The sequence below is a fragment of the Marmota marmota genome, unplaced genomic scaffold (genome assembly GCF_001458135.2).
Source record: "Marmota marmota marmota unplaced genomic scaffold, marMar, whole genome shotgun sequence".
In the NCBI taxonomy this organism is placed as follows: Eukaryota; Metazoa; Chordata; class Mammalia; order Rodentia; family Sciuridae; genus Marmota; species Marmota marmota.
Window position 1 is genome coordinate 20279607 of NW_026000164.1, and position 23519 is coordinate 20303125.

Genomic DNA, 23519 nt, shown 5'->3' on the forward strand with positions numbered 1-23519 from the left:
GCAGAGACCTGCTTCTTGATTGCAAAGCATCTCTGTTTTTTCTTCCTCAAATCACCTCTCCCCACCTTGGCACCACCCCCCCCCCCAAAAAAAAAGAAAGGAATTCAGGATTCTGTTTCCTTAGGTCCCCTGTTTTGAGACTTCCTGGGAAGTTCCAAGACATTTGCTCAAAATGGATTCTCATTTCCTTGTTGGAGCATTGTTTGGGTTTCTACTGAAATGCAGATTTCTGGGTGTGCCCACAAATCTACATTTCAAGGGGTCCATTGAGTGATTTCCTGGGTCATACCCTAAGCCCTTTTGACAACTACCTACCTCCACTTAATCCACATTCTTTGCTACACCCCTATGACTTCCAGGCTGGGAGGTGATGTCCTTGTTTTCTTAGGCAGAGTTCAAAGACTTAGTGGGGAAAACTGAAGCAGAAGATCAGGAAGTGACTTCCTGGGACCACCACTTTTATCAAGCCAAATTGGCCCCTGGGGAGATGTTTGGGCTGGAGGGTCAGAGTCCTGCAGTAGGCCTGTGTTGAAGCAGGACCGGGAGGCCCTGGAGGTGGGAGGGTGGAGTCCTGAGCTGAGGGCTGCAGGTGAGGGTTTTGCCTAAGGGCAGCCTGAGGTCATTGGGAGAATGTTCCTGGGGGTAGTGTCACCAAGAAGTTTACATAGTTTCTGGATCAAGGAACTTTCACTCTGACCCTTCCAAGGTGTTTTTCTAGCCATTCTGCCCCTGGGCTCCAGGCTGGTGTGGAACAGGCTGAGACCGTTCTGTAGAATACCTAGCCCTCCTGTCCTGGGCGCCTGTTCCCCGGAGAACCATCCTCCCTCTCCCCTCCTCTCCCTTCCTTCCCCAGGGTGTTTGGCACCAGAGGCAGGAGCCTCCACTGTGACTTCTCTGGAGGCAGCCGCTCTGGCAACCACTGATGCAACCTCTCCTGCCCCTCCCCTGACTCCCTGGCCTCTGCCTTCCTCTGCAGTCCCCTCAGCCAGCCAGAAGCTACTCCCCTTGCCAGAGGGCAGCAAGTCTCCAGCTCCTCCAAGCTGCCTCCTTGACGAAGGCCTCTCACCCTCCTGCCCTCCTGCCCTCCTGGCCTTCTGCTGTGATCCGAGCCAGGCAGCCGTGATGCTCAGCCCAGCCAGGTTTGGGATGAGGGTAGGATGAGCAGCAGGTTGGATGTACCCCCTGGGGCTCTGCCTGTGCTGCAGGGCCGGCTGAGGATGGGGGCTGCTGGAGACCAAAGCTTTTGGAGCTGGGGCTGCTGGTGTCTGGACTCAGAAGCAGGAGAGGCATCTTAGATGTCGTCCTTGTCACTGCTCATTTAGGGCCGGGTGGGGCCTGTCATGATAGGTAGAGAGAAGATCTGGCAACTGCTTGCTACTCAGGGCTGGACTGACTGACAAAAAGATGTCTGGACCCACCTCCACCCCCACCTAGGTGAAGGTGGATGGTCTCAGGCCTTTGGGTTGAGATAGGAATGCCTTGATAGGCTTTCTTTCTTGCTCCACCCTTTGTGAAGCCATATCTGCCTTTCTCCACTCCTCTGTCTGTGTCCTTGAAGGTCACCTTGGGTTGAGAAGGCACGTCAGGCGGGTCAAGAAGCTGGTGAGTTGTGGTTGGTGGCAGTGGTGGGGGCACAGTTGCAGAGTTGGTGGGGGCCCAAGTGGGTAGACAGGCTGGGAGGCCTGGAGCTGGACGTTCTGCTTCAGGCTGCTGCGAACTGGGAGCCGGAGTTGGGGGCAGCTGGCCTCTCCTCATGGTCAGCGGGCTGGAGAGTTGACTCCTGTTCTGTGTATGGCACTGGTAGAATTCACTGTGAACAGTCTCAGTCAGTGAATTACCGAAGGGCCATAAACAGAGCAGAGACAGATCCGCGAGTGCCTCACCTTCTGCTTCCGAGAGGGCCTGGACGACGCTGATTAAAGGGGTGCAGGGATGCAAAGACCTCGCTGAGTGTGTCCCCAGAGGGCTTGTGCCAGTCCCATCTGCTTGGCCGATTTTGGCACTAGCACATTTTTGCTTGTGTCTCTCCGCTCTGAGCAATCATGTGCAGTGCCAATATGGGAAAAGCAGGTGTTGCAGCGGCCACCTCCTTCTGCACCCTTGTTGGGGCCCGGTGTGTGTCTTGAAGCCTCCATGGCCCATCTGGTCCTGCTGCTGGGTGAGGCGGCCCCAGCCTGGTGGGCAGCCAGATCGCCTTACACTGCCTGGGGCCACAGTGGAGTGGGAGTAGGGCAATCTGAGCTAGGCCAGCAGATGGAGCCACCCAGGCCGGGTGGGGGTGGGGGTCGCCATCTGTAGGGCCGACCTGAGTGATGCCATAGGTTGGGGAGGCCCAGCTTGGCTCCCAGTACACCCTTGGGGTGAGACCGTGGGTGGCAACACGGGTCCTGGCCTTCTGCTGCATGTTCTGAGGGAGGCAGCTCTAGGCAGTGGGGGTATCCTTATAGTCAACCTCCATGTTTTGTGAGGTCGCTGTCCCTGGAGGCTCTCATGGAATGGATTATCTCTAGATGGCCCTCAGAGAAGCGGGGATTTGGTGGGGCTGGATCGGAGTGTTCTGGGGCAGGGGGAGTGTTCCTTCACATCCACACACTAGATATTTTCCTGTGTCCCTGGATCTGGGCTATGTCTCACTGAGCCTGCACTGCTATCCATGTGACATTATATATGTAATCTTATGGCTCTCTACCACCCTATGGGGTGTACCATTTGTAAAACATCTTATAAATGGAGAATCTGAGGCTCTGAGAAGAGAACCTGGCTGAAGACATTGGTGAGATGTAGAACAGGGACAGGTGACTCTTGTCACCATAACACACCTTTTATGGAGTTGGCCTTCTTGGTGGGCTTTGTGCTGCAAGCACACACCCCACCGTTAGGGCTGACATTGGGTGCGAAGGCTGCCCCTGATGGCAGAGGTTGAGGCTGGGAGGCCTGGACCTGGTCCCTCAAAGCTAGAGAAAGCCTGCAAGCCTGGCTGTCCCCATGTGAAGCCCTGGTGACTGGCAGTCAGCAAGATGTCAGCAAGCTGACCTGGGACACTGAAGTCACTGGGCCAGCCCCTGATGGAGCTGCTGCTCCTTGGCGAGCTTCAGGCAAGAGCTGGCAACTTAGTTTAATCATTAAGGGTCATTTTTAGGTTGCTGAGCTAGGGGCAGCAACTGGGTCTCCCTTCTGGTCCAGTCCCCCGTCCCCCATACCCAGGGTCTGGTTCTATCTACTCCTGCTCCCACCCACGGTGGCTGGTCTAGACAGAGAGCTGCCCCTGAGGAGAGAGACCCTGGCAGTATCTGGAGCATCCCTGGAACTTCTGGAAGGTCTGGCCACATTTCTGACCCTTTCTGCCTGACTGGGAAGGGTATTTCTTCCAGGGGGCTCCATCCTTAGACCTCAGCCACCCTCAGCCCCTGGGTGGTCCCCCACAGGCTCCCATTTCCCATCCCCCCACCCTGTGGCTTGTCCCATGGCCTTGCCTCTGCGCAGGTCAGTACCTCTGTGGAGCCCTGACTAGCTGGTGCTGGTGTGGGCTCTAGCAAAGAGCCAGTTCCGTGCCTCCCAGCCCTGCTACCTCTAGGGCCTGCCCCAGCACTCTTGGGGACCAACCCAGGCCATAACCACTTTCTGGTTCTTCTCTTTTTTGCTGATTTCAGGCGAGCCCTGGGTGAAAGTGCACCTACAGTATGTGAGTAGAGGCCACCTCAGCTGGGCTGCTCTCCCCAGAGAGGCACCTTCCTGCCAACCACCGTGCTGGGGTGGGAGGGGGCCCAATCCTCGCTTGCAGTCTGTGGTATGGCTGAAGGATTTATCTACCCAGCCTTACCAGGGCTTGTTGGAGAGGTTTATCTGGGAAGCACTTTGCCCTGTTTTTCCATATTTTTCTAGAACAGCCACTCCCAGGTGCCTGAGTAAGGACTCCCCCCTGGGCCCCCTGCTCTGCTCTCCAGTGTTGGAGCTGCTGGAGCTGGCGGCTCCCCAGGGCCCCTGGCAGAGTGGATTTTCCGGACTCCCACCCATCCCCCACCACTCCATTTGCTTATTCAATCCAGGCCATTATCCCAGTCCCTGCCCCAGCTCTGCTGGCCTCAGGCTCGTGGAAATGTGATCTGGCTCCATTGATCACCAGCGGGCGGGGCTGCCTGCCTGAGGCTGGCTGGTGAGGCCCAAGATGGCAAGGCCACTGATGGGGACAAGGGAAGGACCCTCTCCACACACTCTGAGGAGGGGGAGTAGCATCCTGACCACATCTTCAGGCTTTGGGGATAATATGGGACCAAGAAAGCCCATTTCCTGCTGATATCCGCAAACAGGCCTGCTCACCATAGGGAGCGGCTTCAGGGGCTTTGCCCTTGCTGGCTTATGACCTTCCCTACCAAGCAGATTTCTTTCTGGGCAGAGGAGTCACGCCAGCACTCAACCCCAGGCAGCTGGTCCTGCCCAGCTCAGGAACAACCTGGGTCTGTTTTAGCTCTGCTCTTTACAAGCCATCATCCCCCATTCTCTCTCTCTCTGCCTTACGCGGCAGGAAGGACCAAAGGGGTGATGGCATTGCTATCTCAGGGTCCCTGTGGGCCAGCTGCTCTCCCAGCTTGGCCTTCAGCTTTACAAAAGAGTCCCCTTTTTATTTGGGGACATAGAAATGTACTATCCTTGGAGTAAGTTCCTGGAGGACTGAGGAACTTCCTCTCTGGGAATCAGATTGCAGCCAACCCTGGGAGAGGGGGTGGGGTGGGGGGTGGAGGGTGGGCTGTGCTGTTTGGAGCATGCTGTGTGAGTAGGATGTGCAACTAGTTTTAACTTGGTCCTTTCCTGCCATGCCCAGTCCCATGGGAAGGGGGGGGGCAAGATCATGGCTGCCCAGACCTCTCCCAGAGGGGAGACCTCAGGTAGTGGAATGGTTTTCCCTTGGGCTTGACAGAGAAGAGGGAAGTTATGTGCAGAAACTACCTGCCCTTCCCCCATGGGGTGGGGCAGCTGGGGAGCTTCAGGTTTTGGGAGCGGTTTTCCTGTATTAACTGGGGCACTGCTATGGGGTACTGTGTACTTGGTGCCCAGGCTGAGAAGTCCCTGGCCTAGGATGCACCTGTTCCCCGAACCCCTGCCATCAGGAGCCTGGAGAGTGGAGATGCTCTCTGGAGAGGTGGACGACTGTGGGGATGGATTTCCATACCAGGCAGCTGAGCAGGAAGAACCACGGATGTGACTTGTCCTAGCTGTGGAGGTGGACACCTCCTGGCCCTGCCTGGTCTGCCCTAACGCCCATCTCTTATTCAGCATAGGCCGCCCCAGCTTCCCAGTCTGGTCCTGCTGTCGCTTGCCTCCCACCATTTTTGGCAATGGTAGAACTCACACTGGTGAGGTAATGGGATCCGGTGGTTCTAGACTTGCCAACTATGGTGGAGGGCTCAGCTGCTGCCGAGGTAGAGGGAGAGAGGGAGGGTTCACCACATGCTGGAACATGCAGCTCAACAGGAAGGAGGGGACTGTAATCCCCAGACCACTGGGCAGTGGCAGAGGGCAGGTGCAGTTGGAAGTGACACTGTGTTTCCCTGCACCCCCCTGAGGTCACAGGTCTCTGAGTCAGCTGGGATGCCATCCTTTTGGCCTTTCGATGGTGCTACCAAGAGGGATTGGGGTTCAGCCCTGATGCAGGCTGCCCTCATATCTAAAGGAATCAGATCTAAAGCCAGGCAAGTGAGGTAACTGGGGGTAGGGGAGCCTGGGCTTGGGGAGGAGGGAGTGTGGAGTTCAAGTGTCCTCGCCCAGGTCTTCTGGGGGATGTGCCTTCTCACCTCTTCCTGGGAAGGCCCTGCTCAAGGTGGGCTCCGAGGCCAGGAAGGAGGGTCTCCTGTTCCACACACTGAGAGTAGGTCTGTGCTTTGGACTGCTAGCTGGGAAGATGAAAGCAACCAGAGAGGACACACATATACCCACAAACACTGGGTGATTTGCTGAAACTAGAGAGGGATGGGATGAAGGCTCCAGAAAATGTGATCGGGATATGGGTTAAAGTCACTTGTATAAAGGCAGGGCTAGCCTCCTGGGGCACTGGTGGCCCATGGCCTGGACCTCTGTGCCACCCACTCCAGCTCTGCCGCCTTTGATGCCTCTGAACCCAGTGAGTTCCTTCCACCTTTTCAGAGCCCGTGTTTGCAGGAAGTTCCTGGGACCCAGCTCCAGGGTGAGCATGAGTGACAGTTTGCAGAGGGTCAAGCTTGGGCAGACCTATTATGGAATCTGGGCCCTGGGGTCTCTTTCCTGTGTCTACAGCAGGTTCAGATGAGCCAGATTGGGAGGTGTGTGTGTGTGTGTAGTTTGACCAATAGCGAACAGTACAGATGTAAAAATAAAGGCCTTCCTACTGCTTCCCAGGCCCAATCAACCTTTCTTCAGGGAGATTTTGTCACCCCAACTTCTGTCTGCCTCCCCCACTTCCTCCCTCCCCTGCCCTTAGAGAGTCATTAGTGGTTCCAGCATCTGAGCTGGGCGGACGGGGCAGATGTCCATCACTGTTCCAGGCAGGCCTAGCCCTGTGTAGCTCAGAAGCACCACCCAGGAAGAGTGGGCTGAGTAAGGAGTGGGGAGACAGGAGCACCCCAGAGGAGAAGGGGACTGCCCTCACAGGGTGCACACTGGGGAAGCAGCCAGGCACATGCCGGGCTGTGCTGAGGGCGAGGGAAGAGGGCTATGTGGTCAAGGGCATGGCTGGGGGTCCCTGGGGAATGAGTGAGACTAAGAAAGAGGAAGGAGGCTGTTGAGAAAGCATAGATGTTTGGAGACCATGCCAGGCTGAAAGGAAGGCCAATTTTTAGGCCATAATTGTTCTTGAATCTAAAAGCAGCCTGAGCAGGGTAGAAGGGCATATGATCAGGTGTGTGTTTGGTGAGTCTCACTGTGGTTAAGTGGAGAATGGAAGGAGGATGGTGGGGATGGTGGGCAGATGGGTCAAGGGCAGTAGGGACAGCAGCTGGATTGGAGAAAGTCCTTGGAAAATACTTCCCAGGAAGGGGACCAGAGACTAATCCCTTAAAGGTCTTTGTCCTTAAACCTGAAAACAAAACAAGGAGGCTTGGGATGCAGGGTTTAGTGTGGTAATAAACCACAGGAGACTTGATTGTTAATGATGTGCCTAATCACAGTGCTGAGGACTTCTGCAAAACCAAACGGTGAGCCGACATGGTGATGAGAGCAAGAGTGCATTTCATAGTCAAAGCATGGAGGCATGTGTCCCCCTCCTCCAGCTCCACTGGCCTCACCTCACTTGCTGGTACAGCTGAGGGAACAGGCTGGTTTGGGACCTGGAGGAGCAGACAGGGCTGAGATTATTCTCCCCAGGTTGATGCTAAAGAAGTCTTTGAGGGATGGGGGAAAGTTTAGATAGATTCAGTTTGGGAGCACTTGGTGTATGCTGTATTTTCATGATTTCAACTAATCTTCACAATTATGGACAGAGCACAGACGAGCAAACAGGATCCGGAAGCTGAAGCACTTTAGCCAAGGAGAGTGGTAGGCAGGACCCTGAGCCCTGGCAGCTGCCCCCAGAGGCTGTGATCTCTGTGTTCTCTGCCACGCAGCCAGGAGCTGGGCCACTGTGGCCCATAGACGCTGGCCTTCTTTGGGTGTTCTCTTTAGCCCCTGAAGGGACTCCTGCCCTCCTCTGGGAGTCATGGTTGCTTGGGGCCAGAGGCAAGTGTAGAACCAGATGCTGGGGAGGCAGGACTGTCAAGTGGGGTGGCCCCATGAGGATAGGGGGAAAACTAGCACCATCACCACCACCAGCACCACTATCTCCCCTCTGGGCCTCCTGTCCTGCTCCACTGACTGTCCTCCAGGCTAATCCGCCATGGTCCCCCCACCCCTTCCCCAGGGATAAGCCCAAGCTCCTTACCTGGGTTGTGAACTGGTGTGACCTGGCCCTGACTTGCAGTCTGGCGCTCCCCACCCCCTTCCTTCATGCTGGCTAGGAGGAAACTGCGGGCATCTTGCCCTTCACCCTGGTCATGCTCCTGCCCTCCCTGCCTCGGTGCTCCCCAGCTGCAGTCAGGCAGCTTCTCCCTCCCTCTGACCTCGTTGAAGTCACCTGTGAAGGGTTCTGCACCCCACCTGGAGCTCTCAAGAGCATGTGATTTCACTCCCATTTTCATGCCTGGTATGATGCAGGCCCTGCAGCAGGGAGGGTTGGGTCCCTCAGGCCTGGGAATTCATCCCAGCTCATACGCTATGATCTTGGACCAAAGGCCTTTCTAGGAGGCTGGTTCCCCAGACTCCTGGTTCCCACAGTGCAAGGGACTCTCATGTGCAGGTAGTCCATGGGCCCCTGAGGTCATGAAATGGACTTTCTGGCTTTGACGTGGATAAAGGGAGGTGCTTGTCCTGGGGTCAGTGCTGATAGCTGGCTCCAGCGGGAGGGCTGAGGAGGCTCCACACAGCAGCCTTCCAGGGCAGGCAGCTGGAGATCTGAGCACCTTTTAGAACACAGACTGTGTCCTTGAAAGTGTCTTTCAAACCACCTATGAGAGGCTCCTGCAAAACCCAACCCTTGTGCAGCTGCAGTGAGTCCACAGATAGGCCAGCCAGCAAAGGGCTGGTGTGCTGCTGGAGGCACGGCCACCAAGAGAGATGAGCTGACCTCTGCTACAAATAAAGGGGCTAGGGAGATAGGCCTCCTGGGGACAGCCCTGCTGAGCAGTAAGGACTAAGGAAGGAGGCAGGTGGATGTTACAGACAGGTACTGGCACTGGAGAAAGGAATAGCCCAGGACTGGGTTGGAGCAGCTGGCTTTGAGGGCAGGTAGCACCTAAAGTGAGCCTTAAGAAAGGAAGAAGTAGCTGCAGGAGGAGGAATGAGTGGCCAAGTATGGCGCTTAGAAGGAACAAGCCATAGCCACGTGATGGCAGGAGATTCACAAGAGGGTATCATGAGATGAAGCCCTGGGCACTGCCCTTTAGGCTGTGGGCTTAGTCTGCACGTCAATGCTACGGTGTGTCCTGTCCCCACCTCAGTCATTTGCCACCAATATAGCAGAGATTGTGGTTAACATCAGGTCAGCACAGGACAGTGGATCTCCATGGGAAGTGATTTTGTTTTTTGCCCCTTCTGGGGATGATTGGCAAAACCTAGAAACATTTTTGATTGTCACAGCTGGAGAGAAGGTGCTGCAGGCATCTGGTGGGTGGAGGCCACTCAACATCCTACAGTGTACGGGATGGACCGTTTCAACAATGAATTATCTGACTCCAAGTGTCAGTAGAGCTGAGGGTGAGAAATGCTGGCACAGCGATAGGGTTGAACCAACAAGTTGACATCCAAGAAGAACAAGTGTAACATCTTCTTTAGGTTAGAAGAAAATCAACTGTACAAGAACAGGAGAGCAGGGTGAACTGAGATGAAGGTGGAAAGAAAGATTTGGCGACTTCCGTTCAGCAACTCTTCACCTGGGATGTACCTGGAGGAGGCACAGCTTGTGCATCACGAGAGGGAGAAGAACATCCCTGTGCCTTGGTCAGCTTCTGACACCTTCTTCAGAAAGGTCTGCCTCTGAACTGGACCAGATCATTGGCAGCCTGGATACCCAGGTTCATTTTGTAGATTATTATTGTACATTTAAAGAGATAGTTAAAAATACATCTTTTGCAGGGTGCTGTGGTGCATGCCTGCAATCTTAGCGGCTTAGGAGGCTGAGTCAGGAGCATTGCAAATTCAGAGCCAGCCTCAGCAACTTAATGAGGCCTTAAGCAACTTAGTGAGACTCTGTCTCAAAATAAAAAATAAATAGGGCTGGGGATGTGGCTCAGTGGTTAAGTGCCCCTGGGTTCAATCCCTGGTACAATAAATAAAATAAAAATACATCTTTTGGGGCCTGGGGGTGTAGCTCAGTGGTAGAGTACCTATCATGTGCGAGGCCTTGGGTTTAATCTTTTAACACTGAAAAGAACAAAACAAAACAAAAACAACAACAACAAAAAAACCCCCTTGATCCAGTTTATTTAGTTTTCATGGGGAAAGCCATTCAGGAAATCTAGTCCATTCCATTACTGGAAACAACTCGGCTATCTCCAGGAAAAGCTGAAACCGGTGATTTTACCTAGGAAAGGTCTGGGTGGGAATGAGGATGTTAGCAGCATTTGGAGAAGGTGAGGACTTGGGCCTCAACAGGAGCTGAAGCAAAGGGCAGAGGCTAGAGGAGCCTGGCTGTCAGCCTCCCAGAGCTCCTTAGCCGGTGGTGAGGGACTTGGTGGCTTCTTCATCTCCGGAGATGATCAAGCAAAGTGTTGAGGTCTGTGGTGGGTTAGGTGGAGAACTAGAACAGAGAACCTGGTCATCATGACAACCACAAGTTTGCGTTTTGGCTGGTTCCTCACCCAAGTGTGGGGGGTCTCTGTCCCTAGGCCCCTAGCTGTGTGCTGGGCATCATTCGGCTGTCACTGATCCCAGCTCTTGTGTGTGAGTGCCAGGGTGATGAAAAAACTGCACTGAACCTTGTGCTCATTGTGGTTGTACCTTTTCTGGATCTGCAGGTGCTGCTGAGCTGGTCCTGCAGTGGGAGGTAGGCACTACTGGATACAGGTTCTCAAGGCTCTTCTCCAGGTGTCGGCCGAGGCATGAGCTGGAACTTCAAGGGATGGAGGCCCCCCCCTGCACTGGCCCTGCTGGGGTTTCCTAGGTGAGAGGTCAGTTGGAAAAGCAGGCAGCAGGCCATGGGGATGGCAGCGGAGATGACAGTTAAGGTTTCCTCTTCCCAGCTCCATCAAATGATGTTTCTGGAGGGTCTCCTACATGTGGTCAATCAGCCTCAACTCCTGCCCTGTCCTGGAGGTCCCTATCATCTGAGCCAACCTGCTGCCTCCTACACACTTCTGAAAAGGTGGACTGGGGCAGGGTGGGGGCAGAATACCTTGAGGACGTGTAGAGAAAGGACAGCTTCCCTTGGAATGGTGTGTGTGGGTTGCTGCAGGCAGAGGTGCCTGCCCATTCCCCATGTTCTCAAGGAGGGTGCGTGGATGGGTCTCAAACTTTTATGAGAACAGAATTTTTTTTTTTTTTTTTTGGTGGTGCTGGGGATTGAACCCAGGGCCTTGTGCATGCAAGGTAAATACTCTACCAACTGAGCCATATCACCAGCCCAAGAATAGATTTTTTTTGTGTGTGTGAGCAAATGGAATGCTTTGGTTCTTAACACAAAATGGTTTTATTTTTTACAGTCACTACTTTACCATCTTCTGTTGACTCCTTGCTGGACCCTTAAGGACGTTTTGGGTGAATTCCATAATTCTGTGAACATATCCCACCATTAAGTCATCTACATGGAAGCTTCAGTCTCTGAGGAAGGCAAGTCCCAGGGAATTGGGTGTTAGGATTGTCTGCCTCCTGAACCTTTTCTTTCTTTCCTTGTGGTCCAGATCCTCCGGGATTGGGGATCTGGGAGGGTGGTGGACACATCTTGGAGGACAGGAAGGGAAGGCAGAAATTCTCAAGTGCTTCCCCAAGATGAAGTGCCCTAACAGCCTCTCCCATTTCCTTGCAGTCTCAAATGGACCTGGGAGCTCTCCAGAAGCAGGCCCATTTTGCAGCTTCATGCTCCTATGGTTGGCGGTTTTCTAAAGCATGTTCCAATGTCAGTTGTGGCTCTGGTCACCAATCCCAGGGAAGGGAAAAGTCCAGGCAATTTCTTGCTACACCAATTGACTTGCTTACCACCCATCCCACAGATAATGATCTGCACATAAACATTTAGATGCCTTATTATTCTAACTCTCAGAATATCTTTGCAATTGAGATGTTTTAAAGTAATTTATATATATAAAAGTAATACTTACGGCTTTCAAAGCCTAAGGAAATAACCAAAGTTATTTTTCAAGCTGGGCACAGTGGCGCATGCCTGTAATCCCAGTGGCTCAGGAGGCTGAGGCAGGAGGATAGCAGATTCAAAGCCAGTCTCAGTAAAAGCAAGGCACTAAGCAATTCAGTGAGATCCTGTCTCTAAAATACAAAATAGGGCTGGGGATGTGGCTCAGTGGTCGATCCAGAGTTCAATCTCCAGTACCAAAAAAAAAAAAAAAAAAGTTATTTGAATATAAAATAACTTAGAATTATCTTAAGCTTTTAAAGGAGTACTTGGTGCTTTGTTCTTTATTCCCTTTCTAGGAACCCAGACACTTTGCTAGGCCAGAGCTAAGTGGAAACCTTCATCATTTCACCAATGTTGACTTGGAGTTGGCAATGTGGGACTTCCTTTGGTCTGACTTCTCGTTCTTGTTTTTTTTTTTTTTTTTTAAACTTCATTGTATAAAATCTTTTATGTAACCTGCTTCATTTTTTTTTTAAGTTTAAAATGCCTGATTTTTTGGAGATAATAAAAAATGTTCTAAAATTAGAGTATGGTGATTGTTGTACAATTTTGTAAATACAGTAAAAACCATTGAATGGTACACTTCAAACGAATTAACTTAACGGTATGTAAATTATATCAATAAAACTTAAAAACAAACAAGGTTATTGGGGATGGTGGACGAGGAGGGATGCAGCAGTCACTCTGATGACCCGGGACGATCTTGGCCACTACACAAAGGCAGAGCGCCCCATTGGGGAAGCCCTTAGGATCCCTGCTCCAATGTTGCAAGGCTGCTGGACCCTGGGGTTTGGATCTAGTGGCTCGGTCTCTGGCCATTGCTGATTGTACTGCGGAAGGACATGTGACCTTGGCCGGCCAACCGGATGCGCTCTGCCGAGACAGCGCNTATATATATATATATATATATATTTTTTTTTGGTGGTGCTGGAATTGAACCCAGGGCCTTGTGCATGCTAGGAGAGCACTCTACCAACTGAGCTACATCCCCAGCCGGATCCCTTAACTTTTGTGAGTTAATTTTTTTTTGGTCTAAAAAGGGGTGATGTGGTGTTGGGAAAGGAGGGGCTTGAGGGTGTAGCTCTGTGCTAGAACACTTGCGCTTTGTGTTTGAGGCCCTGGGTTCAATCCTTGGCACTGAGTGTGTGTGTGGGAGGGGCACAGTTTTCTGCTTTCTGCACCCATTTCAGGAAATTCTCGTAAATTATAGATTGATTTCTTTGACTTAAACATTGGTATCTCCAAAATAGCTCTGGTAAGGATACTTAAGGTGTGAGTTAAAATATTCAGGCAAGGGGAGAAGACCAATAGGAGAGAGAGCAGAGCCAGGTGGCCTTGGGCCCGTCCCTGTCTCCAGGTTGTAACCTTCACAGCCTGAATGAGCGGGTGCAGGCTAACATCCTTCCAGCTTTAAAGTTTTTTTGTTTTTTCTTTTTTTGTGGTGCTAGGGATTGAACCCAGGGCCTAGTGCATGCAAAGTAAGCACTACCAAATGAACTATATCCTCAGCCCTAAAGTTTGTTTTTCAATTGGGCATCTTTTTTTGAGTTAAACTTTTTAAAGAAATTTGTTCTAATTAGTTATACATGACAACAGAATGCACTTTGACACATCATACATAAATGGAGTGTGATTTCTCATTTTTCTGGTGTATATGATGTAGAATCCCACCAGTCATGAGGTCATATATGCACATAGGGTAGTAATGCCAGATTCATTCTACTCTTCTTCCTACCCCCTTCCCTCCTGTTACACCCCTCTACCCAATTGAAAGTAGCTCTATTTTTCCCTAGGCTCCCCCTCATCATTGTGAATTAGCATCCTGATATCAGAGAAAACATTTAGCCTTGGTTTTTTTGGGATTGCCTTATTTTGCTTAACAGAATATTCTTCAGCTCCATCCATTTACTGGCAAATGCCATCATTTCATTATTCTCCTTAGCTTTAGAGTTGTCTTCTACAAATGGGCACAAGAAAGGAGCAAGGCTGTTTAGGTCTTAGACCTAACTGACCATTACACAATCCAACAACTTTGCCCAATGCTACTCATCATTAACCAATCTTTTATTTGGGCCTTGCGGTTTTTAAAGACCAACATAAGGTAACATTGAGGCATCAACATTTTTACTACCTTTCACCCCTGGTAGGATAGCACCTGGCCAGTTTATTGAAGTTGGGGTGTAGCTCAGTGGTGGAGTACACACCTGGCATGCCCAAGGCCCTGGATTCCATCTCAGCAGTCAAAAACAAATAAACAAACATTATTTTTACATCAAATTATTTAATGATTGCCAAGAGTGGATTTTTGTGGAGGTCTTGAGTAATGGAAATGTGTGGGAATATAAGTTTTAGGCTCCCTGAATTTTCTGATTAAGGAACCACCAGTAAACCAGTTTACTCATCCATGTGTTGAGCTCCTGCTACATTCAAGTCTGTGTATATGTGTGTTGGTACTGGGGAATGAACCCAGGCGTGCTCTGCCACTGAGCTATTACCTCAGCCTTTAAAAAAAAAAAATTATATATATATATATTTAGTTGTAGATGGTCACAATGCTTTTATTGTATTTATTTATTTTTATGTGGTGCTGAGGATTGAACCCAGGGCCTCCCATGTGCTAGGCAAGCACTCTACCGCTGAGCCACAACCTCAGCCCCTATTACCCCAGCCTTTTAATTTTGTATTTTGAGACAGGGTTTCACTAAGTTGCGGAGGCTGGCCTTGAACTTGCAATCCTCCCATCTCAATCTCCTAAATTGCTGGGATTATAGGTGTGTGCCTGCCGCCATAACTGCTGTGTGTGTGGGGGTGGGCGGAGGATGGGGGAGATACAGATATGAAAAGGCCTAGCTCATAAGCAGCTGCTATGGGCTGGGGTTGTGGCTCAGTGGCAGATCACTTGTCTTGTACAGGTGAGGCACTGGGTTTGATCCTCAGAAACACATTAAAAAAAAAAAAAAGATACTGTGTCCATGTATAACTAAAAATATATTAAAAAAGAAAAAAGAAGAAGAAGCAACAGCAGCAGCTGCTGTGGGTTTGGCAAGCCCTGGGCAAGGATCGTGGCACAACCCTAGGACTGTCCCAGAACATACTGACCTTGGGAGGGGCTGCACCTGGGCTGAGCTCAAGATAAACCTGGAGGCTTACTTAGAATCCTGATGTGCAGTTTGTTTTCTGTGATCTGCCTGAGTGATTGGCACAAAGAGTAGAGCTGCCAGAGCCAGACACCTGAGGTTATGACTCCAGTCCTCCATTTGCTAGTTGTGCACTTGGGGATGATTCCGAGTGTGAATTCCCACATCTGCAAGATGGAATCTCTCTCCTTACAGGATTTTGTAAAGGATTAGAAATAAGGAGATAAAACATTTTACATGGTAAAAGGCAGAGCAGCCATTTAGTAATGGGAAGCTATAACTGTTAGTTTGTGAATAAATTCAGAAGAATTTTTAGTTGAGACAGTTAATTTAAATTTTAACACTTTTTTTCTTTGGTGCTGGGGAATGGAATCTTGCACATGCTAGGCACTCTACCCTCTACCACTGAGCCACATCCTTATCCCTGTTAACAGTTTTACTTGCAAGTGCATTAAAATGGGGCAGGAGGTTTCTTAGCTTTTTCTCCCAATATTGGTTAAGTATTTTAAAAATATAGCTGAGTGTTGGAGAGAGATATTGGCCAAATTATATTGTTATATTGTGTGCATGTATGAATATGTAACAAATCCCACCATTACGTACAACTATAATGCACCAATAAAAAAAAAGTGAAAAGAAAAACAAATATAAACGAATGCTCTTATATCCTCTGCTTTCATCCATCACAGACCATAAGAAAAGCATATCAAGTGGCACAGTGCTGGAACCAGATTGCCTCACACATGCTAGGCAAGCGCTCTACCACTGAGCTACAACCCCAGCCCTCAATTTGTTCTGATGAGTTTTGGTACTAACACCAAAGGGCCCACCATGAGCCTGATCCATTCTGCCATGCTAGCAGCTGAGGCTTTAGGGGCCTTACAAAGGAAAGATTGGATGACTCCAGTGGTCACCACCATCACCTGTGCTTGCAGATCTGTGCTTGCAGCCTGGGTGATGACTTAACTCACAGGGCCCTGAAGGAGATACGAGGCAATAGAATTCTTTCTTCTGTGGCACCCTGTCCAGATGTCCCCTCATCTCCCTGGGCGGCAGCAATTTGCTCATACGGATGTCTCCTTGTCTTGTTTCATGGCCACTGAAATGCTTCAATCACCTGGCATGAGCTAGGCATTTATGATGTCAAGCAAACTGACCCTCAGGCTAGATCTGATCTCTAGATGGGCTTTATTTTACCTGAAGAACATGTAAACAATTTTTGATTGTTGATGAAATCAAGAGATTTCATATAAAAACCTGGGTTCCTTAGATTCTCTGGAAAATTGTGAAGATGTGGCAGCAGGGCCCACCTTCCTGTGAAGGGAAGATCTGCCAGCACTTAGGAGAGTCTGCCGCTCTAGATAGATGCTTTCAGGCTGGGATGAGGCTCAGTGGTACATTTTGCTTGCCTTGCATGCACAAAGCCCTGGGTTCAATGCCAGCACTGCCAAATGAAACCGAAGATGGCTGCTCTCCACTCTGCCTGTGTCATCACTCCTTTGCCATCTGAACTGCTGCTGCTGCATCCATTGCACTTACCTACTTACCTGACTGCCCGAGCAGCTCAGTTTGTAGCATCTGTAGGTGACTTAGGCTCTAATAGAAGAGGAGGTCTCTTTCAGATCCACCAAAGACAGTTTTAACAATGCTTGTGACGAAAGCAGTGCCTGGCTCAGGCCAAAGAGGAAAGTGTATTGGTAACCTTGCTGTTCCCTGGGTGGCTGTAATCACTCCTCCTTCTGGTCCATCCTCTCTGGTGAAAAAAGGTGGCACTATGCCATTTGTGCAAGAAGGTGGTGAGGAGGGTACTTGGCTTTACCGAACCACTGTCAGGCTTCAAGGAAAATACTTCTTGACCTTCTCATTTAATTATTCTAATCATTATCACCAGGAACCTGACCAAGACATCCAACAGCAAAAAGAGGGATGGCAGGACAGGGCATTCCAGACTGAGGCACCGTGAGTACAGTCAGGAAGGTGTAGAGACTTGGGCCTGAGCTGGGGATGGGGCAGGACACAACTGGAAAGGCAGCAGTTGCCAAATTAAGTCAGTCAACTGTGTGAGAAACGGGGTAGGAAGGATGGAAGAAAATAATTCATGACTTGGGGCTTCTGCTGGGGAAAGGTAATCCACTCAGGTATTAGAGCTCGTGGTGAGAGAGCCTCCCAAGATGGAGGTTGGTTTTTAACGTGGATATCAAATTAACCCCTAAAAATAAAAAGAACTCCAGAATAAAGACTTTCAAACCATCTTTAGTATTTTTCAAACTAGATTTTTCTTCCAGAACATCATTATACAGAAAACACATTAAATGAAATGGAGCTGAGCTAGGGCTGGAGATGGCAGAAGCCCCTGATCTGGCCTTGACCACCTCCTGGAACTCTAGTGCCATGTAGAACAAAGACCACTGACTCTGAGTACAAGCACCTTTTGAGAAGCATAAGCCAAGTCTTTTGCCCAAGAGGTCAAGGGCTCCTAGAGAGATGAACAGTTCCACTTCCTGTTGCCACATTTTTAACTATTTATTGAATGAGGCAGTATAGACAGAATGGAAAACAACACAGAATCCATGCTCTGCTACTGGGATTTTGCTTTTTTCTTCTTGGCAATTTTTCAAACTATTAGGAAGTTATCTCACCACAAAGGTACACGGACTTTAAAGCCCCTGGACAGCTTCACAATGATGATAAAAAATAATAATTAAAAAAATAACAAATTAGAACTAGGACCGTTCATATGTAAATTTCCCTTCCCTCCTCCCACCCATTACGTACAGAAAAGAACATACAAAGAACATTGGATAGTTTTATATAAAACAAGCAAATACAAGAATCTGAAACTTTTCTCAAAGGCTGAGCAAGACATGAAGAATCTTTTAATGTTGCTTTAAAAAAAAAAAAACATTAAATACACTATCACACATGGGGGGACATGGGAGGGGGAAGGAAGAGTTGTCCCTATACTCAAGGAGCAGGGATTTGGCCTGTCAAAAAGTCGGGTGAATGTAGCCACAGGAGACTCAGGGCTTGCAGCTAGGGAAGGACAGAATTTAACTGACAAATAACACCCAGACCAATCCACACTTGTGAGCAGGAGGGCCACACAGGGCCTGGGTCACTAGGATGCAGCTAGGAAAATGGGCCTCTTAGAACCACTCCCAGAGCAGGGCCAGATCCAGGTATGAAGACCCTTTCTCTTCTGACACATCCCATTGTGATGGCCACCCTTCCTAAGCCAGGTGTCCCTTTTCATTGCAGAGAAATGACAACTAGAGGAAAAGAAATGGCTCCCATTGGTGTACCCTGGTCTATGAAGACTTTCTCCCTTCCTCCTTTCCCTTCTAGCTCCTCCACCTCTTCCCATTCTCTCCCCTACCATGCACGCGCACACCCACAAGCACGCTTAGCACGCACTCCTCAGACCCTTATTACTTCTGTTACCTTCAGTTCATATACATGACCAATTCAGGACTGACCTTAAGACCAAAGCAACTCTTTAATGGTCATAAGATCAAGGAGGATTCCTGGGATATGGAGGAGATGGGAAGCTGAGGAAAACCCTTATGTCCCTGGTGGGAGCTTCAGGACATTCACCTGCCTGTGGCAAGGTCAGCACCTGGGCCAGCCCGAGGAGTGTCTCAGCTGGCGGACCATGAGATCCCTGGACCTTGCAAGTACTTTCTGGATCCCACTGCATCTTGGAACCTCCTTCCTCAAGTGAGTCCAGCAGGGAAGTTCTGGGCGGCCACTGGGAGGCAGCTTTGGTGAAGGGCATGGTCACCTCTGCCTGAGTTTGTCAGTAGCTCAACGCATAACCCTGGTATGAACAAAAACCAGGTGACTGTATCTGGCCACGTACCCTACCACCCACTAAACTGGGTGGATAATTGTTTCCACAGCTCACCTTGATTTCATACAGATAATTCCATGCGGGTTTCATACATATATATACATATATATGTATGTATATATATATTTTATATATATATATGTAAATGTGTATGTCCATATGTACACATATACATATATTCACACTCACACATACACACACATAAGTATACACACGTTTCCGCAGAAAGAAGTCCTGCCACAATTTGGCTTTTTTGGGACAGTGAAATTGACAATGCAGTTTCTTACTCCACCAATCCCAGAAAATCAAGAGTGGTGCTTTAAAAAAATGCAATTCCAAAATCTGCTGCCTTTCTTCCTTTTAAAAAAAAAAGGTTAACAAAACTTTTCTTCCAAAGTCGTGAGACTTAATTCCATTTGATTGCACCTCTGCAAACGTGTAAAAAATTTTGAAGTAGACTAGAAAACGATGCCATGATACGGCTGCATGTCACTGTTCCAATGTCACCACCTCCACAGCCTGGCCGTCCATAGTGACTGTGCTGTCCGATATCCTGGTGGTTACAGGTGCCATGGCCACCTGCACTGGTCCGTTGCCCTGGGCGAGGCTGGTTACCACAGTCTGGTACATACTCACAGGGATCTGGACCAGGCCTGGAGAGACAAAGGCAAAACCATTGGTGGGGCTCATGCTCAGGTTCCCAGACGCTGGCCGGATGGGTGGGCAACGGACGCTAGTCCTCCAGAGTGTCACTGTCTGATGGCTTCAGGTAATCACCCAATTTTCAGGCACAGATAATCTCTTTTCTCACTCCATTTTAATTTTCCAAAACAGACTCTCTGGAAAGAAAAGTCTGGAGAAATTGTGGAAACATGCCTCAGGGCGGGGCCTCTACAACTTGCCCTGAGAACTGTGTCTGCCTCCATCTTTAGGAAGTATAGGCCCATCAGGTGTACATCCTCCCCACTTGCTGGCCCTCTCCTCCCACTACCACCTTCTTCTGGGAACAGGCCACCGTTACTCTTCTTTGATATTCTGCTATACTACCTGTCTAATACACCACTTTTCCTGCCTGATCTCAAGTTTCTCTGAGCTTGGTAAGAAAAAACAAACAAACAAACAAAAAACACTTTTCCCTCTCCTATGTCATCTGGCCTCTGTCCCATCTATGTCCCTCCCTTCAAAGTCAAGAATGTATGTATGTATGTATGTATGAATGTATGTATGTGTGTGTATGTGTATATATATATATGTGTGTGTGTGTGTGTGTGTGTGTATATATATATATATATATATATATATATATATATATACACACACACAAAAAAAAAAAAACCAAAATGTAGAAAGAGAGGATCACCCACAAAGACAAACACCAAAGCATAGCATGACTCTGTGAAAAAAGTGTCCAAAACAATTGAGATCATAATTGTACATTTGCTTAAATTCCCCATACCTTGTGCTTTAAAAATTATGCTCTACTGCCAAGGATCAATGAATTGACAGCAATGGATAATGAAATAAAAACTACTTCACTGCCATTCTGATTTAAAATTCTTTGTCAGAGAAGACTATTAACCTGGAGGAACTAAACAATCATAGTTGACACAGGCAATCCTCATGGCTATATAAAAAAGTTAGCAGATTATGACTATAAAATCACCTTCACAATAATTATGAAATCATTGAAAAATGGGAGTTACTAGAATTTTAAAAGAGGGCAATAATTTTTGTTTCTGATTTTCTGAAGAGACCTTAATATTATACCTCATGAAAATATTTTAAGAAGACAATTCAAAAGTACTCAACATTAAGAGAGACTGCTTGTTTCCCCAAAATCCATTCCCTTTTGCAATGTGAGATAGAACCTTCCAAGTTAGAGAAACACATGATGGCCACATAAAGACTGTATATACCATCCTTCCTTGCAGAAGTTTTGACCTTGACTTAATTCTCAGAAATGGAACATGTGAAAAATCAATTCTGCAACTTCCAGATCATGTTTTTAATCAAAGTTATATGATGGATATGATTTCAAGAAACTGCTTTCTACTTTGCACACAGAGATGCAGGAACTTTCAGTTCTGCTAAGGAGGAGTCTTTGTCTACATTCTGCGATCTAAATTGACAGAGCTTGGTTGTTGGGCCTCAAAGACTGGAAAAGAACAATAGCTTCTAAACCATCAAAAGCATGAAAGGAGATACAAAGATGCTGAATAATAATAATAATAAACATTTAAAAGCCCCAATATGTGCAGAAATGTTCTTGAAACTTTGCATTTGTAGTATGATTTGATCCTTTGTTACTGAACCCACTGTTAGCACAGAGTGACTACTTAACCTGTTCTTGGATTGACGGCAAGAACCAAGAACACGGCAAGGGTTGGTATTCGAACCCAGGTAGTCACAGTCCAGAGTCCATGATCTTAAAATATTTTTTTTAACTCCTAGGGCTAAACAGCATGAGAATGTTTGAATTCATTCCTGTGAAAATTACCTTAGAAGCACAAAGATCAAGAACCTTCCTTGGAAAATAGTTCCTATTAGAACAGTTTTAAGATAACTCAGTCTGACTCAATTACAATTTCAAATCTAAGGCTTGTATTTTTTTCAACTATTTCTGATTTACTAATATCTTTTTCTTAAAGCTCTGAACTCTTCTTTAGGTCATTAAAAAGTAAATCCTAACTTATCTTTCTTGCCTGAAGTGATTATTATGATATCAGCTCTTGGACCTCTTGAGATATTCAGTACCTGCCACTGTCTTTAAAAAGTCTTTTTAAACTCTTCATTTTCTTCCTATCATCACAGAAATCTTGGAGAACTAAAGGTTAGAGCAATACTAATATTAAATGTAGTATATTTGTAATAGTATAATAAATACATTCTGATTAATTATTGTTGTTGTTGTTGTTATTATTATTATTATTATAAATAATTTACTGAACAGAGCAGTCTAAAGAATGAGGATAACAGAGGAGAAAAATCCCTCAAAGAAGTGAAACCTGAAAATGTCTTTCCTATTCCACAGTCTGATGTCCTACATTATACACATGGGCTTTCCTGGTAGAATATCAAAGACAAAACCAAAGAGCATTTATAAATATTTACATTTAAAAATATTGTTTTGAGAAAAGAAATCCTCATCAGCTTCTTTTTAATGATAAGTTAGGAAGCATTCCATTTTATCAAATGATAATGTATAGCTAATTCAACAAATTAGAAATAGAATATTTGTCTCAGAAGTTGTGATATGGGGGGAAAAGGAAAAACAAAGTCTGCCATAGCGGCTTCTCAGAGAAAAATTTCCTTTTTAGAAACAAGTTACCTGAATTAATGAGCTTAGCTGACTAGCTGACTAAATCATATCCTTTCCTCCCTGGAAACTCCTCAGATAGAAAATCCTTCAAAGGTTTCTGCTTATTCTCTGAAGTGCAGAGAAAGTCCCATTTTATTAAAAGTCTCTCCACCTCTAATGAAGGAGATTAGTTTTACTTTTTTCTATCCCAGCATCTTTAACAGAGAGAAAAGATAAGTGACTGAGAACAGGTGGTACACAAATCTCTCTCATGCAATGACTACTGAACCCAGGGCAAATAAGCAATCTAAATATGCAAATGTGGTCATTCATGTCCTTATTACCTGAAAATGCTAAACAATTAAGTGTGAAATCCTTTGGGGAATAATTTAGGCAAAACTGCTTTTATGAGCTGCACAACAGTGAAATGTATTCCAGTTCTCATTGGCCCATTTTATTATCAGTGTTGAGAACTTCACAGGAAGCTATCAAGACCTGTGGGACTCATCAATGTTAATTAACTTCAAGAAAAGACTAAACCTACAGAATGCATAAAGCACATTATGAGATGCAGCTCCTATCTCAAGATAATATGCTCTAAACTTAGAATGAAGGAAAGGGTCATAAACTGAAATGCCTACAAATACCAGGTGTCTGTCTAAGGAGGCACCCAGTTTTCAATTTTAACTACTGATGCTGCGTTGGAAAGTGGGTCCATTGTTGTTGGTGGGCTTGTGGGTCCAGGCCCTCGACTTGTACTTTTCAGATAACAGCATGGCCTACGTGGGAATATCTAAGCCTAGTGGTGGGAGTTCGGGTCCCAACTTCGCTATTTGCTAGCTGTGGAATATGTTATGGAACCTCTTCATGCCTCAGTTCCTCATTTGTGAAGTTCAGATGATGAGGATGGGAGTAATTTAGAAGTTTTCTAGAAGATTAACTATTAGAATCAGGGTCTGGTACAGAGAGCACTTAATTACTGTAAGCCATTCCTATCCTTTAAGAGAAGCCCAAAATTCTGGTTTGTATTTGAAATCTCTTAACTTTCAAATGTTGATAACTAATTTTTCTTTTAAAATTATTGGGTCAGCTAAATAAACCAATCCAAGCACAAGATCTGGCCCAAGGTCCTTGGCTGTGACATCTACGATAAGGTTATTTGAGACTCTTAAAAATCTCTTGGGACTTTCCACTTGTTTTAAGGTCAGGTATCCATTGCTCAGAATCATTATTTGCTATACTCTCTCTTTTCAAAAAGGACTTTTTATAGCTCACTCAAAGAATAAATTTCATTAAACTGCTTGTCATAAAATAAAATTTTAAAAAATCCGATGACAATTTAATAGAGGAAATAAAACAGAAAGTAAATATTTCAGAAAAGCAAAGCTC

At 47.4% G+C, this 23519-nt stretch overlaps 1 protein-coding gene and 1 non-coding gene across 4 annotated transcripts in view; both read right to left on the reverse strand.

Annotated features, from left to right (window-relative positions):
* Positions 1–11043: 11043 nt before the first annotated feature.
* On the reverse strand, positions 11044–11116 carry Trnaa-ugc. Its single transcript has one exon. It is a non-coding gene; the product is annotated as a tRNA-Ala (tRNA).
* A 6374-nt stretch (positions 11117–17490) lies between these two features.
* Positions 17491–23519, reverse strand: part of Nrf1 (nuclear respiratory factor 1) — an 88519-nt gene continuing 82490 nt past the window's right edge. For all 3 annotated transcript variants that reach the window (XM_048786934.1, XM_048786933.1, XM_015493834.2), the window contains one exon: positions 17491–19485. In XM_048786934.1, the coding sequence (XP_048642891.1) occupies positions 19322–19485 (164 nt within the window). In that variant the 3' untranslated portion in view covers positions 17491–19321. The remainder of the gene's footprint in view (positions 19486–23519) is intronic.